The sequence below is a fragment of the Scomber japonicus genome, chromosome 3 (assembly GCF_027409825.1).
Source record: "Scomber japonicus isolate fScoJap1 chromosome 3, fScoJap1.pri, whole genome shotgun sequence".
NCBI lineage: Eukaryota > Metazoa > Chordata > Actinopteri > Scombriformes > Scombridae > Scomber > Scomber japonicus.
Window position 1 is genome coordinate 22130324 of NC_070580.1, and position 15028 is coordinate 22145351.

General features: G+C 39.8%; 1 protein-coding gene across 2 annotated transcripts in view; it reads right to left on the bottom strand.

Moving 5' to 3' along the window:
- Nucleotides 1-1579: 1579 nt before the first annotated feature.
- Nucleotides 1580-15028, bottom strand: part of kaznb (kazrin, periplakin interacting protein b) — a 90600-nt gene continuing 77151 nt past the window's right edge. The window contains exons 5-10 of one of the 2 annotated variants that reach the window (XM_053315286.1): nucleotides 7555-7746; nucleotides 5952-6088; nucleotides 5482-5652; nucleotides 3856-4036; nucleotides 3564-3697; nucleotides 1580-3197 (exon numbers count right to left, since the gene is read on the bottom strand). In XM_053315286.1, coding sequence (XP_053171261.1) covers nucleotides 3027-3197; nucleotides 3564-3697; nucleotides 3856-4036; nucleotides 5482-5652; nucleotides 5952-6088; nucleotides 7555-7746 — 986 coding nt within the window. In that variant the 3' untranslated portion in view covers nucleotides 1580-3026. Of the gene's footprint in view, nucleotides 3198-3535; nucleotides 3698-3855; nucleotides 4037-5481; nucleotides 5653-5951; nucleotides 6089-7554; nucleotides 7747-15028 lie in introns of both variants that reach the window. The other variant, XM_053315287.1, reaches the window with a different exon arrangement.

Genomic DNA, 15028 nt, shown 5'->3' on the forward strand with positions numbered 1-15028 from the left:
TGGGAGTATTGAGGCAGTCCCACATCACTCAGCCATGTTGTTGCAACCCAGTGATGCTCTATCTCAGATGCTTTTGATAGTCTATGGGATAAATACATACACGTGATCAGTAATATTACCTTTCTATCAAATGATTTACAGATTCTTCAGCGTTTTGTTTGCTGCTGCTCACCCTTGGTCCCCTTCAGCTCTCCTGTAATCCTCAATCGCCAGTCTTAGTTTCCTGCGATGAATTGGGTTAGTGATACCCAGACCCAGCTCTAAATCCTCATCTGTGAGGACAAGCAGCACCTAAACAGCAGAATATCCATCCTTTATATATCCTTTATCATACAGGAATAACACCTGAATAAACCCATCTGCTCAAAGGCAAAAGATAAACAACCACTTGTACAAAAAAAAAAGTGTACCTTGCCACTTTTGACGTTTTCAGAGCAGGCACGGATGTACATGGGCATTCCCATGACAACCTCCAGCCAGGCCTGGACTGCACCTGCCCTCCACAGTGACATGCATGCGTTTCGAGTGAGCTCCGCCTGCTGGAGGCGGTCCAGCTGCTCCTCTCCATCAGACAGGCTCTGCTGTGTGAGGCTGTCAGAGTCTGGATTGGTCAGGAGAAGTTATGGTGTGGCATACAGGAGGGTTCAGGGGTCAGAGGGATATGGAAATCAAAAAAATGACTTATCTTGAGGCAATTTGACATCAAGTCAGAGGGTAGTAGCATAAGAAGTACACCTTCACCTCAATATGTCAGTTTGTAGCAACCTAAGAAATGTGCCTTTCTTTCTATCTTTCTTTCTTTCTTTCTTTCTTTCTTTCTTTCATTTACTAATATTCCTACAGTTCATCCAAGTGGATACAAAGAGTTCCAAGACACCTTTCATGTTTCCAACCTTGATATAAATTGTATTGACATTGCACCACATGGCCACTAGATGGCGCCAGGGTAATCCACTGGTGCTACACCTCCTGTGTTGTCATAGCAATGGCTAATAAGGCTTTCATAAAGACTAACACAAGACATGGTTATGTCGATCTTATAACAGATATATTTCCAATTTTGTGATATTAAAATGTAGATGTTTTGTTAATTCTAAACTACAGTACTATGTTTAGTGAAGGTGTTAAAATGCCTCAGTAACTATCAGATGATCATGAGGGGACTTAAGACCATTAGGATAATGTTTAGAGACACAGGGATTATTCATAAAACATCATGCTCCTGCCCATTAACGGTCCGTCTCAACACACAGGAAAACACTGATTCATACTGAACCAACAAATCCAGGATGAACTTGTGTGTTTACCTGATTCGTCCCCGCATGCTGACAAAAGTACTTCATGCAAAGTCCACCATCTTTCAAAACAGTTTCCACATAATATAAGTTTTCCAATGGACCTGAGTGATATGAATAATCCCCAAAGTGCAGAAACAGACAGCTGGTAATCACAGATGAGGAGTTACTCACTGGCAGGAGAAATGCCATTAGAAATGGCAGGAGAGGGAAAGACACATTAGACTGGGACACAAGAACAAGATTACTCATGGAACAGAAACGGCCACATAGTATGTATTCAGTTACTAGTTTTATTTTTAAAATAAGATTTCATTTCAATTATATTCATTTTGAAAATGCTAAAACCTCCTTGACATCTGGCTGCAACAACTGCAGCAGATAAATATTTGAAGTTACCTCTGGTTTGTCGTTTTTTAAATAAAATACTTCAATAGATTTAATCTTTTACGCAACATCTCCTAAATAACAAAGCATTTAACAAATAACTATTAGAGCCACATTTGCAAGAAGTGAGGAGGGCTTCTACACAATGCAAAACAAAAAGAGCAAAAGGAAAAAAGGGGGACCGTGCATTCATAATGCAAGGAAAAATAACTTGGTAAAGTGACAGGGCAACACGGGAGCAACAGAGGATTGTGGAGATTATTAATTCAATTGGCAATGAATGGACATCTAACCAAAGCAACACATAGGGATCATGCAGGTGTTTAATGCACATTCCTTCGTCTCATATTGGCACATGTTAGATAGCTCTCTGTAAGAGATGAGTCAGACACAAACAATGTTACGAAGCTAGCGCTAACATTGACAGAGTGATGCGCAGAATTTTCAAAGATGAATGTTTAACCTTTGGCACTTGCACATGGTTTTACAGCAGACAAGAGGTGTGCTGGGAAATGCATTACTGTTTATTTTTGTTTGTGTATTCAAGTCAGTGTAAGTCATTTTTTTAAGAAAGACTGACTCTAAAACACTTGTTGGCAATTATTTCCATCATAAAATTGATCCTTGCCGTCCACATTGTGATATGTTGCAAATGAAAGAAACCTCAAAGTCTAACTGTACCACAGTCAGGTCTAAATATAAAGTGTGCATGTTTAAAACAATCAAATTTGGTGAATTAAACTGTGAAATATCCATTTCTTTCCAAGCCAATCAGGCAATGCCTCCTCTGTCATAATAGGAAATAGGCCAGTTAAGTTTGGGAATAAGAAGAAACTTAGAAATCAATGAAAAGCATGATAAAAGCAACTGTAACGTAACAAAAGCCAAATGACATTGACAGTAAAAACACTAATTTCACAATAACTCCTATTTACATATGAACAGCAGTCCTTCAAGTCTCCAGTTATAAAAAAAACAAAAACAAACATAAAACATTGAGACATTTCGAAGATAATACAGCATAAACATGTCTACACATTATAATAACCCCATGTATATATTTATATGCATGTAAACATATATACAGATGCATACATGTACATCTATAAATATATATCTAATTTACAAACATACAATTTGAGGGTAATATACTGTACATTTATGATAGCAGTCTCTTTTAGGCTTTTCTTTTAAAATTTACACCCCCCCCCCCCCCCCCCCCCCAATCAACCCCACGCACAAAACGCTCTGTACACATAGTTAAAGCTAGGTGGATATCCACACATATTCATACTTCAAAACAAGCACACACACACACACACACACACACACACACACTCAGTATCACCAATCGGCATCCTCCTCTATATAATAATCAGGTGTGGCTGTACCATCAAACAGGCCGGGGTCCAGTGATTTGCGCTGCTTGCCCCGAGCGAACACCCGTGACAGAGATCCCAGAGTCATCTTCTCCTTCTTCTTCTTACGCTTCTGGTCCTCCAGGTCCTCCATGGACTAAACCGGGCAGAAGGGACAGAAAACTAAGGTTAGTAAGGCAAGAGATAATCCTCTCATATGGCTGAGGTAAAGCATTTTGGGAAATACAGTTATTCACTTTCTTGCTGAAAAGATCGATACCCCTCTCTAATATGATAGCAGTATCAATCTTCTCATCAAACTCTGGAAAAGAAAGCGAATGAGCTTATCTCCCAAAATGTCAAACTTGTTTTAAAGTGAGTTAAATGCAAAATAACACCACCACCACCAAGCAGGCAGGCTGACACCCAGCAGGACGACAGGACAGAGGGACAGACACAAACAGGAGAAGACAAAGAGGAGGGAGGTGTGATTACTTGGTCGAGGGGGCCAGGCAGCTCTTACATTGCAGAGGGAGTGGGTCCGATGACGAGGTGAGTTGATGTCACTTGGCGTGGATGAGCGGTCCCCATCGGCCATAGAAGCATCAGAGATGACGGAGGGCTGGCGAGAGTGGCAGGGGCTGATCCTGACCACAGCTGAAGGTGCCACATACACACATATGTACATACACACACACACATATTCACACCCGCAGTTAGTATTAGAAACTTCCAGGAAACCCTCTATTAGTATATTGAGCCTTTAAAAGCAACACCACGCAGCATAGAGAGGCAGAGCAGATGAGAGAGCCTACCCTGTCTGTCAGTTGTGTGTCCGTGATAGAGGGTCTGTTGACTCTGTCGGATGGCAGCCGTCAGTGGCAGATCGGCCTGCATCACCCACTCCTGACTGCCATTCACCACAGGCTCTGTAGGCATGGCCAATGAGTGGCGCTTCGGTACATCTTTTGTCAGGGTGGCCAGAGACTGCTTGGCCTGAGATACACAAGAGAAACAGAAAACAGGCATGAGCTAAAGTTAAAGACAATGTACAATTCACTAATCTGTTACCACCTAAACTTTGTCTGCTTGGGGATATAGAACAGAATTCATAATTGACATGTCTTTAAAATGTCTTTCAGTCATTCATTCAATCTTATGAACCAACTATCCTGAAACACGATTTGTTAATTCTGGAAAGTTGTGATGTATTATTTGCTTCACATTGTTGATGTTTTTCTCAAAAAGAAAAATAACTGAGGAAAATGTTACCACTACAACTACTACAACTTATGAAACAAACACTTCCAACTGCACAGAGAAGCTGCTCTAACACTGATACAGGCTTGTATAACAAAAAGAAATTGTGTTACTAAATACACTGAGAAAAGCCAAACTGAACATTACAGTAATCACAGAAATCACAGAGGAAAGACAACAATGTTCTGTAGTCTGGCAACAAATACATAAATAAACTGAACTAAAACTGTGAGTCGGCTGATAATAACAAAATGGGTCATGAATTATATAGTTTTATTGTTTCGTTTGTTGAGGAACTTGCAAATAGTTTTAAAAATCACAGTTTTAAAAATGAAACTAAACACCTCCTTGTAAAAATAAAAAATAAACATTACAATGAATAAATGGAATAAATTAATTGTGGGCATCAGGATACCAGCCAGAATGATTTTAAGCTGCTGGAAAAATACATTAGCTCCACAAATAAATCACAACAAATACACCAACTCATATCGGGACACAAATTATTTTAATCGTCTTTAAGTTAATACAAAGTATGTTTCTTTGCTTTTATTTTGTTTTTAAATGTCTAATACTGCCTTTATTTTTTCTCCATGCATTCCAGACAAAAAAAGATTGTCCAAGTTACTTTTTTTGTGGGTTGTAAATGAACTTGGGTTGTCTTAAATAAACCAACATAAACACTGATCACATGAGTGTCTACACAAACATTAAAAACAGTAAGATTTTAAATAGAGAGAAATAAGAAGGAAAAAGACGGTTGAATGATATTTTGGAGCTGGGTTGCTTGACAGTGATGTAGCTCTGGCACTGATGTGCCAACAAATCTGATCTGTGATGCAGCTTGATGTGAGGATCTGTGGGTGGTTGTGACTTGCCGAGGGAGGAGAGAGAGATTAATGACACACAGACTGACAACTGTACCTCTGAGACACCGAGACACAGCAACACAGAAAGGAGGCATGAAGTTCTTCCTCAGAAATGCTTTGAGAGAAGGGAGGGATGAGGATATATTGCAGAGGAGCTCACTGCATGTGTTTGAGCTGATAGGAATGCACTGACAGGATTGCAAGCCCACAACTTGTTTGCATTTATGTCATACACACCAGACAATGACACTTAGGCAGCAGACGTGCCCTAGTTAATTCAGAAAAGTTGTGTCTGTGTGCAGGGTGACTCACCATGGTTAGCTCAGCCTCCAGTTCTTTGACCCTGTTCTCCTTCATATCCATCTGAGTACGAAGAATGTTGGCCTGCTCTGTGGCTTCTTTGGTCTGCCTCCTCAGGTCCCACTTCTCCCTCTCAAGCATATCCTTCTCTTTAGCCAGGGCCTTCACTGCATCCTCACTCTCCTCCACAACACAGACACACACACACAAACATGGTTAATCCCCACCAATCTCACTCTGAATGATAAAACAGAGCTCTGAATTTGAGTCAAGAAGCATATCACAGTTATAGTTTCTGTCATAATCTCTTTCAAAACTTTTACTTTTTTCTCCAAACTTGACTGAGGAGTAAAAAACAGTGGATCCATGATGGACTATTTTACTGATGTCACTGCAATAACAGATCAATTGTTGTCAATTAAGTTATAGCCAAACTGGTACTGGATTTTTTTAGACAATAAATAAGCTAATAAATGTGTTACCTTTCGGTGTTGGTCGTAGTTGCGTATGAATTCTCGCAGCTGGTCTTCTCTGCTCTCCAGTGTTGTGTACAGCTGCTGCATCTGGCTCACCAAGTCTCCCTTTTCCGCTTTTAAACGCTTACGGTCAGTTTTCATAGCTACAACACACAAATAAATACATTCACACACCTGGCAGCACCTACATGTGGATATCAATGGGTAATTTAAAAGCCAATTTTACTGTAAAACCTAAAAAAATACTTTCAATATTTCCTTTATATTTTCCTTTAAGCCAAAAGACAAAGCTTGCAACTGCAGCCATGAGCCACTAGGTGACACTGTGTCTTCTGTTAATGGGGGGGCTGCAGCTCATATTTTTTGTTTTGTTCAGAGAGAAATGGCCCAGAGAAAATGATGTAATCTTCTCAAAAGATAAGTGGCACAGTAGCACTTACACATTCATAAATGAGACTGTTTCAGCTGGCATGTGGATACCCTGTTGGAGAGAACACCAACTGGACACCATTTCTTTTAAATTCTCTTACCAAAAACAACTCAACAGTGATGACGCAACTGGTGGGGCTCTTTGCATACAAACATAATAATGATGCTCCCCTGAGGGTCTGTGCTCAACAGAAAGGCAGGACTGAAACCAGTACTTTTCATAACTGAACACATTTGTCACTCAGGAAGCATTCCTCCTGTCAATGTTCACCATCTTCATATTTAACACTTGACATCCAAACCTGTTTTACAGCAGTTACACAACACAGCGTACAAACATGCAGCTCACTCCATTTGATTCTCTGCGCAGAGGTGAGAGCAATGCAAAGTAGTAGTGCTCAATTCAGCTAAATCAACAACATTTTATTTTCATTGAAGCAATCATCCTTGATGCAGAACTGACATATTTTTACTCGTCTCGTGAAGATGGGAAATGTTGGACGGCATAATAGTTGGATTTGTTTTCATACAAGAAATAAAAGCAATCTCATGCTACATAATCAGCATTGCATTTCAGTCTTAATCAATACCACATTAACATTTAAAAGTTAAGCTTCTTTGTCATGATTGATGCATCCTAATTAAAATGAAGTGAACCTGGAGTATACTTGGCTGCTTTTCTGGGGCGACACCCACATCTGAATTATGTTGAAAGACGTATGTTTATAACGCTGTCAGCTGTGCAGACCCTCCCAAAAATAAAATCTAAACATAACAATAACATGTTTATCTCTGAAAATGTCATTTGTGTGCACATACTTCATATGTTTGGCACAATCAAGATGAAATTCAGATAATATCTGATGATCAGAGATGAAACCTAAACAGATTTTGTAGACATTTTTCCACAGTAACATCCTTTTATTGGCCCAACTTTTCTTTTTGTTTGCTTAGGGTAAAGAACAGTAGGTCATCAAATGGCATATAAAATCAACCAAAACTAAAACTATGGATTAATGGCAGATGTCTAGTTATTTTTTGCTTTAGATGTAGCTTCCAGTTACTTCTAACAACTTCCAATTTCCAGGTCTGTATTTGCAGCTGTATTTGCAAGTTAGCTGTTGGAGAGAAATGACTCTGGGTTAGTTGAGCCGACAAGATGGCTTTGTTGGCTCCTGACCTTGTAAGGCCTCCTTGGCACGGTCCAGCTCCTGCTCCTTGTCTCCCAGCTGAACACGGAGCTCCGTGGCGGAGAGTAGATTGGCTGTGCAGCCTCCCTGGGTTTCTTCCAGGTCCTTACTTAACATGTCCTTCATTTGCCTCAGCAGGTGGACCTCTTCTTGAAGCTGGGCCACTTCCTCACGCAACAATACTGGGGAGAAAAACACAAGGTTTTGGGAATCTAGAGAATGCAGAAGAGGAATGAGGAAGGTAAGAGTGGGGGACTGAGGGAGAAAGTAAAGAAGTAGGAGGGAGACTGAGGAAAAGTAATGTAAAGATCAAAATGGTCAAAAGAAAAACAAATGGATACAAGAAAAATCAGAGGGAGGTAAAAAATAGAAAATGTACAAATAGCAGGAAACTGAGGAAGTCGTACTAAGCTGCTGAAATTAGAGAGGGGGTGTGTGATTATGAGGCTCATGATAGAATATAGGCTCAAATCGATACACATCAAGTCTCACAGCTCCCCCCTGAGCTGAGGCCACAGGTGTTTTAGAAATTCAGTTAAATGCTGAGTGACAGACTTGGGACTGAACCTGGCAAGGGTGGTGGGTAAACGAGAGACAACAGACTGATAAGACTTAATAAAATATCAGCAACACATGCTTGAGACGTGCTCCTGAGTGCTGTGTTTTCCATATGCTCATCTGCTGTGAAACGCCCTCCCAACCCTCAGGGAAAACAGGCAAGCAAACAACAATGCAGAATGAACTAACAGACAGGAGCTGGCGGACACATCTGTAGAACAAGATGACTGAAAAGATGAAAAAGAGGAGTTCTTTCACCGCATAGTGAATAACTGAATTTTAGTCCAGTTAGGGAAATCCATACAGGTGGGGGGGGGGGGGAAATAATTTATATAATGTATCATTTATAATGCACACAAATAGGTAAAAGGTCTGTTACAGAACAAAGAAGAAGCAGCTTGGATAATGCTGATATGATTAGCTGATTAAAAATAAAATAGTATCAGTGAAAAAGTAACTAGTAACTATTTTGATATATAATTTAAGGCATTTATTAACTTCTTAAATATGTGCATTTGCTGCTCTTCATGATTATAAATGCAATATATCTTTGAGTTTTGAATTGTTTTGAGACAAAAGAAGAAGTTAGGAGTGGATAACTTGGGAATGGGTGTTTTCCACTGTATTGTGGCACTTAATTGACAAACAAAAATTCACAAAAAAAAAAAAAATCATCAGATGACTCACTCATGAAAGTAATCATCGATGAAGTTGCATCCCTAAACGTGATGACTTATACTTGTAAAATTGTATATGTTTTATTTTGTATGTTAATGTTGCGCCCATAGTGCAAAGTGTTACTGTGCAGAGGAAAGTATCAGAAGTCTTTTTTAGTCATACATAAACATTCACTTACATATAATGTATAATAAAACAAAGTGCAACTGAGGATATCATTGACTTTGCAGGCAACATTTTGGCCTGATGATGGGGCTAGATGAAAATCAGGGGATCACTGAAGTGTTTAGGATTCATCCTCTGGGGATCATGTATTGCTCTACAATACATCCACTAGTAGCTGAGATATTTCAGTCTGGACTGAAGTGGTGGACCGACAGACTGACAGACATTGCCACCCCAGAAGCCACGCTGCTAGAGTGGCTGAAAAATAGTAAAAAAGCAGCGTGTGGCCTTAATTCTATGCAAATGACTATAAGACTTTAAGTTAGACTGTGTAATGTTCAAGTGCAAATGTGCATGCAAGGACGTATATAAGTGTGTATTTAATTCCACGTGTGTCTGACATGGAGAAAACAAAAAGGGAGAAGGTCTCTGCAGGCCTGCAGCCAGACGTTGTGGGGCTGCAGCAGCTCCGATAAGAGAGGAAGGGACAGTCCATCAGTCTCTGTCGACTCAGTTCTATGGAAACATGGGGCTGCTCTGTGCTGCATGTGACAAAAAGAGTTTGTTTCCCTGAGAGAGCAATCTTTCACGCCCTTCTTGTAGCCTAAATCCGCTTATTCATCTGTTTACCTACAGGCTCTCTCCTATATTTGTCGCCGGGAGCCCAGCTGCTGCTTTTCATGCCGCTGGACAGAAGTGTGCATTTTTGAGGTGCTCTGTTGTGCTCAGCTTAATCTTTATCTCCAAACAGGCTGAATAAATTATCATGTGCACTCGCTGTGATGTGAAGGTTAGTCTGCTTTTGTTGTTAGCTGTAACTTAGCACACGCAGTTATGTTTAGCTTTATTTCTCATATTAGTTCTCAACTTAGGCAATCTGAATCTGAATCTCACTTTTTGCACTCAACATGTCTGAATAGTTATGCAGCTCAATATTACATTACATTACACATATATATGTCATGTAAATGTGTTTAGAATGTATTACTAGGGGTATTTACAGTATATTTTGTGTGAACCTGATAATAAACACAGATCCACACATTACTGAGGAGCTTTTCCTTTTCCTCTTTCAAGTTTCCTGTCTCAAATTGGGGGTGAAATCAAAACACAACATTTCCCAGGATCTTCTACACCTCCCCAGATATGTAGCCATTTCTCATTTAAGAGATGTGTGAAGGGACAACAAAGTTTCTTCATTGCACACCAACCTGTGCATCAAGGGCACTGACGAGCCATCTACCTACAGATAACTTTCCTCCGTATACACTGTTTCATGCCATCTTAAAAGCAATTTAAAATGGCAGGAGTAACATAAACACAGCAGCCTATATAGTGTTATCACGGGGGCTCTCTCATGTCTGACCCTTGAGTGGTTGTGCGGAGTGCCTGGCCAAGCTATTAGAGCCCTCCGACAGAAGAGGAGCAGCCCACTCTTCTTCCTACTAAGCAGTGGCCCATTCAATTAACTTCTCATCCAAGCCTCCCATTAGAGTGTCCATCAAAGCCAGCCAGGACCAGGCCATCACTCCCCGTCCCTTTCTCTTCCATAACAGAACTGTCACAAGCCAACCGACAAATACACACACACACACACACACACACACACACACACACACAGAGCTGAGGAGAGAGCGGGCATAGCGGCTCATGATTAGGCTTGAGAGAAAGCAGAGGCAGGTTTTTCTGATTGGAAAGTTGAAGTGGGGACTTGAAATTTGCGGATTGGTGGCCAAAGACCTGAACTAGTCTCCTGTGAACCGTATGCAGGATTAAAGCCCTATTTATATACATGAATTATCAAAGATGTTTAATGTGAGCCATGCTGAATTTTGAGTTTAAAGAGGTTTAATGCAAAGCCCTATTCTATTTTAAAAGCAGTTTCAGACCAACTAATCTCAGTGCCTTAAAATTGGACCCGTCATTAAACAATTCCTTTCCTATCAGGCGATTTTACAGCAAGTGAACCGACAAACTCTTGGAAAGATCCAGTAAGCAGGTTTGCCGGATATTAACCAACAATTTAGATTCTGGCAATCTGATCTAGCAATTTAGAGTATATAGAGTAAATAATACGTATCCAGCAAGACAGCCTTTTTATTTGCCCAATGCTGAGATTTTTGAGATTTCTGACAACAACCGGCACCATCTCTTACAAGGAACTCGAGATAATCCACGAATCTCACTGTAAAAAGTTGTATTTTTATTTTTAATTAAGAAAAGTAATGAATTGAATAGAATTTAATGAAAACTTTTGTCAGTGAGGTCTATGGGATTACAGAATAACCGGGACAGTGTTTCTGGAAAGACACATTGCTGTTGAATTTCAATTATTCAATTATTCTTTGAGAAGCACAAGCATCAGTGAGCTCATAGACAGATAATCACAAAAATCTGGACAAATAAAACTATCTGCAGGGCTATATACCACTAATGCTATGTGATAAAACACGTTTTAGGTTTCATGGACCATAAAAGCAAAATCATGAAAATAACAGGACCATACAACAACCAACTGCTCTGCCCTGGGGAGTTTTGCTGTGCGTGGCTGTCGCTTCTCCAACTTGGTCCCTGACAAGTCAAATCTATGTAATTTTAGTTAGTACAGTGGTTCTGCTTGGCTATTTCTGTCCACGACAAAGCCAGGGGCGATGGTGGTGCTTTCCCTTCCTCCCGAATCTCTCAGGTACAGTAAACGTCAGTTGCATAACATGGTCAGACACAATTGCACATCTTTTGTATGTACTGTATATACAGTGATGTCATAACTGTCATCTTAAGGCTAGGTTTTCAGCAGAAGACTCCTGATATTCAAGGACTTAAGGGCGTAAAAATGTCTAACCTGCTTTCAATAGATTTATCTTCACCTGTTTCATTTACCTTGAAACATCTGATGAACGTTCATACAAATATGAATAGAAAGAGGCTTTCACAAATCGCAGGTGCTTTCCTAACCTTGGTCTAATGTTATTTTGCAGTTGTATCGACCTTGTAAATGACTATACAGCATAACATTGCCACTTACACACACTGCAGGGCCCCAGCAACTGTGTGACAGGCAGATCAGATCTGTTTGTCTCCTCAGTCTGGTTTAACAACTTTAGCCTCAATGAAACAATCATATTAGCAAGTCGCTGCTCAAGTTATGACAGTGATAACTGCTTCAATCTCCTGGGACTCACAGAAGAATACATGTTCAAAGCATTGCCATGTTTTATCTCCATAAGCTTTCATTAAACCGTATTACAACTATTGGACAGTAGACAAACAGCAGAGAGATTTTATTCTGGAGCATTAGAATTGAATGCAATTATAATCACTAGGATTAGTCTTTCATTGTCAGTTTTCACAATAATGTGGTAAACAGAGCCCAGAGTTTTGGTAGAATTTTCACTTTTTTCTTTTTCCCTGTTGGCTCCTGTCGTGTTGGTGCACAGCTATAATATGCTATCTATAAGGTGGATGGTGGTTGTGTGTGTTTGTGTGTATGTGAGAGAGAGGGTTGTGTTTAAGGGAATTGGAGCCAAAGGATGAAAACAGTAATGAGTTTCTACAGAAAGTGCTGAGATATTTTCTACTATAACATTGCAGGGGGGAGGGTAACAGCTATTACAGCAGGACCAAAGGATCAAAGCAACATAATTTAATAGCACATTTCTCACACAAATTACTATGCAGCAAAAAATAAATTAATCAGTAAACACAAGGGCACCTATATCAAAGTTTCCTTTAAACAAAATTATAAGCAATATGACAAAAATACACTGGGGATACAGAGGAGGCTAAAAAAACAGCAAAACAACAAAAGCTTTTCTGTAACTTGCTGATACAGTAGGAGCAGAGCTGTTTCAAACAACCTGAAAAGTCTTTAAAAGGCTGCATCAAAGCCTTCTCATAAGCTATTCTTTCATAAGCTCCTCTTCTTGATAAACTTCACCTAGAACGAACCAATAAAAACATCAAAAACTATTTTCCCAGGACAGCGTCCTACTCGGAGGCTTTCTTTGAAATGGGAAACATTACGTAAGTGTGTACCTGCATTGCAGGTGATTGTGTTGACTCAAACTGTCAGCCTCCCCGAGGGAGTGAGAGCTGTAGCACCACGTCTCTGTAACAACTATGAGTCGATTTGATGACCACTGGATTAAATGAGCTTCATGACACAATAAATCACATACTCAGTGACTACTGTAACTCTCTAGAACATGGTTGCCTTTGAGATTCTTGCAAACACAAGTTATTAAGTCATAACCAGAGTATTTCAATAAAAAACACTATAAACATTACATTGATGTAAGCCCTGCACAATGAAACCATGAAACCAGAAATAAAGAAGGTACCTGGTGATTTTTTTTAAATACCAAGAACTGAGAGAAAGACTCTTAATTATTTATAAGCTATACAAGCATGCTGCACTTAGTGTCAATTAAAAAGTATATGAATAACTGAAGGCAACAGAGGACCCGTAGATAAAGAATATGTGCTTCTTTTACCTGCATGGTTGATCTACATTGAATAAGACATACAATCCCTCTGCAATATTTAATCTGCAAAACGATCACACTATTGCTGGATTAGTTAAATGTCTAGTACAGTTTAAACCTAATCAAGGTTAAGGTTAAACATATTAAAATTAATCAAGCATTCATGAAATGGAGTGGATGATGCAGGCATGAAAAGTCAATTAATTTCACTGCAAAGTCACAGTGCAGTTTAGAAAATGAACACCAGAAGGCAAAACAGCAGCTTCGGCATCACTGACTGTATAAAATATTATCTAAGCAGTTATTAGGACATTCTCATCATTATATTAATCTATGTAGTCAAGTGTCTTCCACTGTTGCTGCTGGATTACTTGATTTGTGTTTGTGTGAGCCTGCATGTGTGCTCACAGCTGGCGATTTCTGCACTGTATTATGAAAGGAACATATGTCTGCTGAGCTCTGGCCTCCACTAATTACAGTATAAAGATCAGATGAGATTGCCCTGGGAGAAGACAGCAGTCTGCTCCAGCTCTTGATTAAACCCATCATCCAGGTAACACAGTAGCCTTGACAGGCAGAAGAGACAGTCTGGGTGGACTGAAATAACCCATACAAGTTATGTGTTGACGAGTGTGCGATAAGCTTCATCGTATTTATAATCTCAGTTGCTTTTATGTGCTTCCTCATATGACACTCTGCCTGTCTCAAGAGATTTACGCTGTACAGGAGAGAATATGTTTAATATTATATGGATAACACTAGTCACCACTGTCTTTTTCAAGGTACATCCTTATGATTCACTCCTCATCCATTATTTCTTCTTCAAAATCTGGCAGCTAACAAACAAAAACAAAAATAGAATCCCCTGTAGTTCAACTCCTCAAAACTTTGTGAAACTCCATACAAAACCTCATATTGGAAAAATGTCTGTTCAGGGTTGGCCCTAGATGAAATATTCTGTAATCTGTAAGGGTCTATATTTACAACTCGAGACAAAAAGGATAGCCCAAATACTTTGAAAGACTAGCATCAAATCTGCACAAAACCCAGACCTGACAGGAAGACAGAAAGAAAGGGAAGGGAGCGAAAAAAAAGAGACAGTGGCTTCACAAACAAAGCACATTCACTCTGTTAGCAGCTCCCTGCTGAGTCTCAATTTACTTGGTAGTTGGATGAGTGGGTGGCAGAGCAGCAGCATACTCAGGTAGGCTGCAACAATTAGGGGCCTTTTGAAAATCATCAACAGGACTTTATTTAGCATTTGTATTGCTAATTTGTCCCATAGTTGAGGGAAGCATTTTTGCAGTAGTGGAATACAGGTTACATACACCAGTCTGGGATGTATAGTCAGATATGACATGCATAAGCTCATACGAAAGGAGATCGGAAAGTACCTGGAGAAAACACTTTATTCCCAATGCCACACCACACCAAGACTCCCAGCGCTGTACTTCTTGAATCCTGAAAAGGCCCTGCATGTAAGGGTCAGCTCCATTTCCCACTCAGGGTTTTACACCACCTCTCTATAATACATATGGGCATAAATAATGCATGCAGCTGGCTCTCAAACCCACCTGAC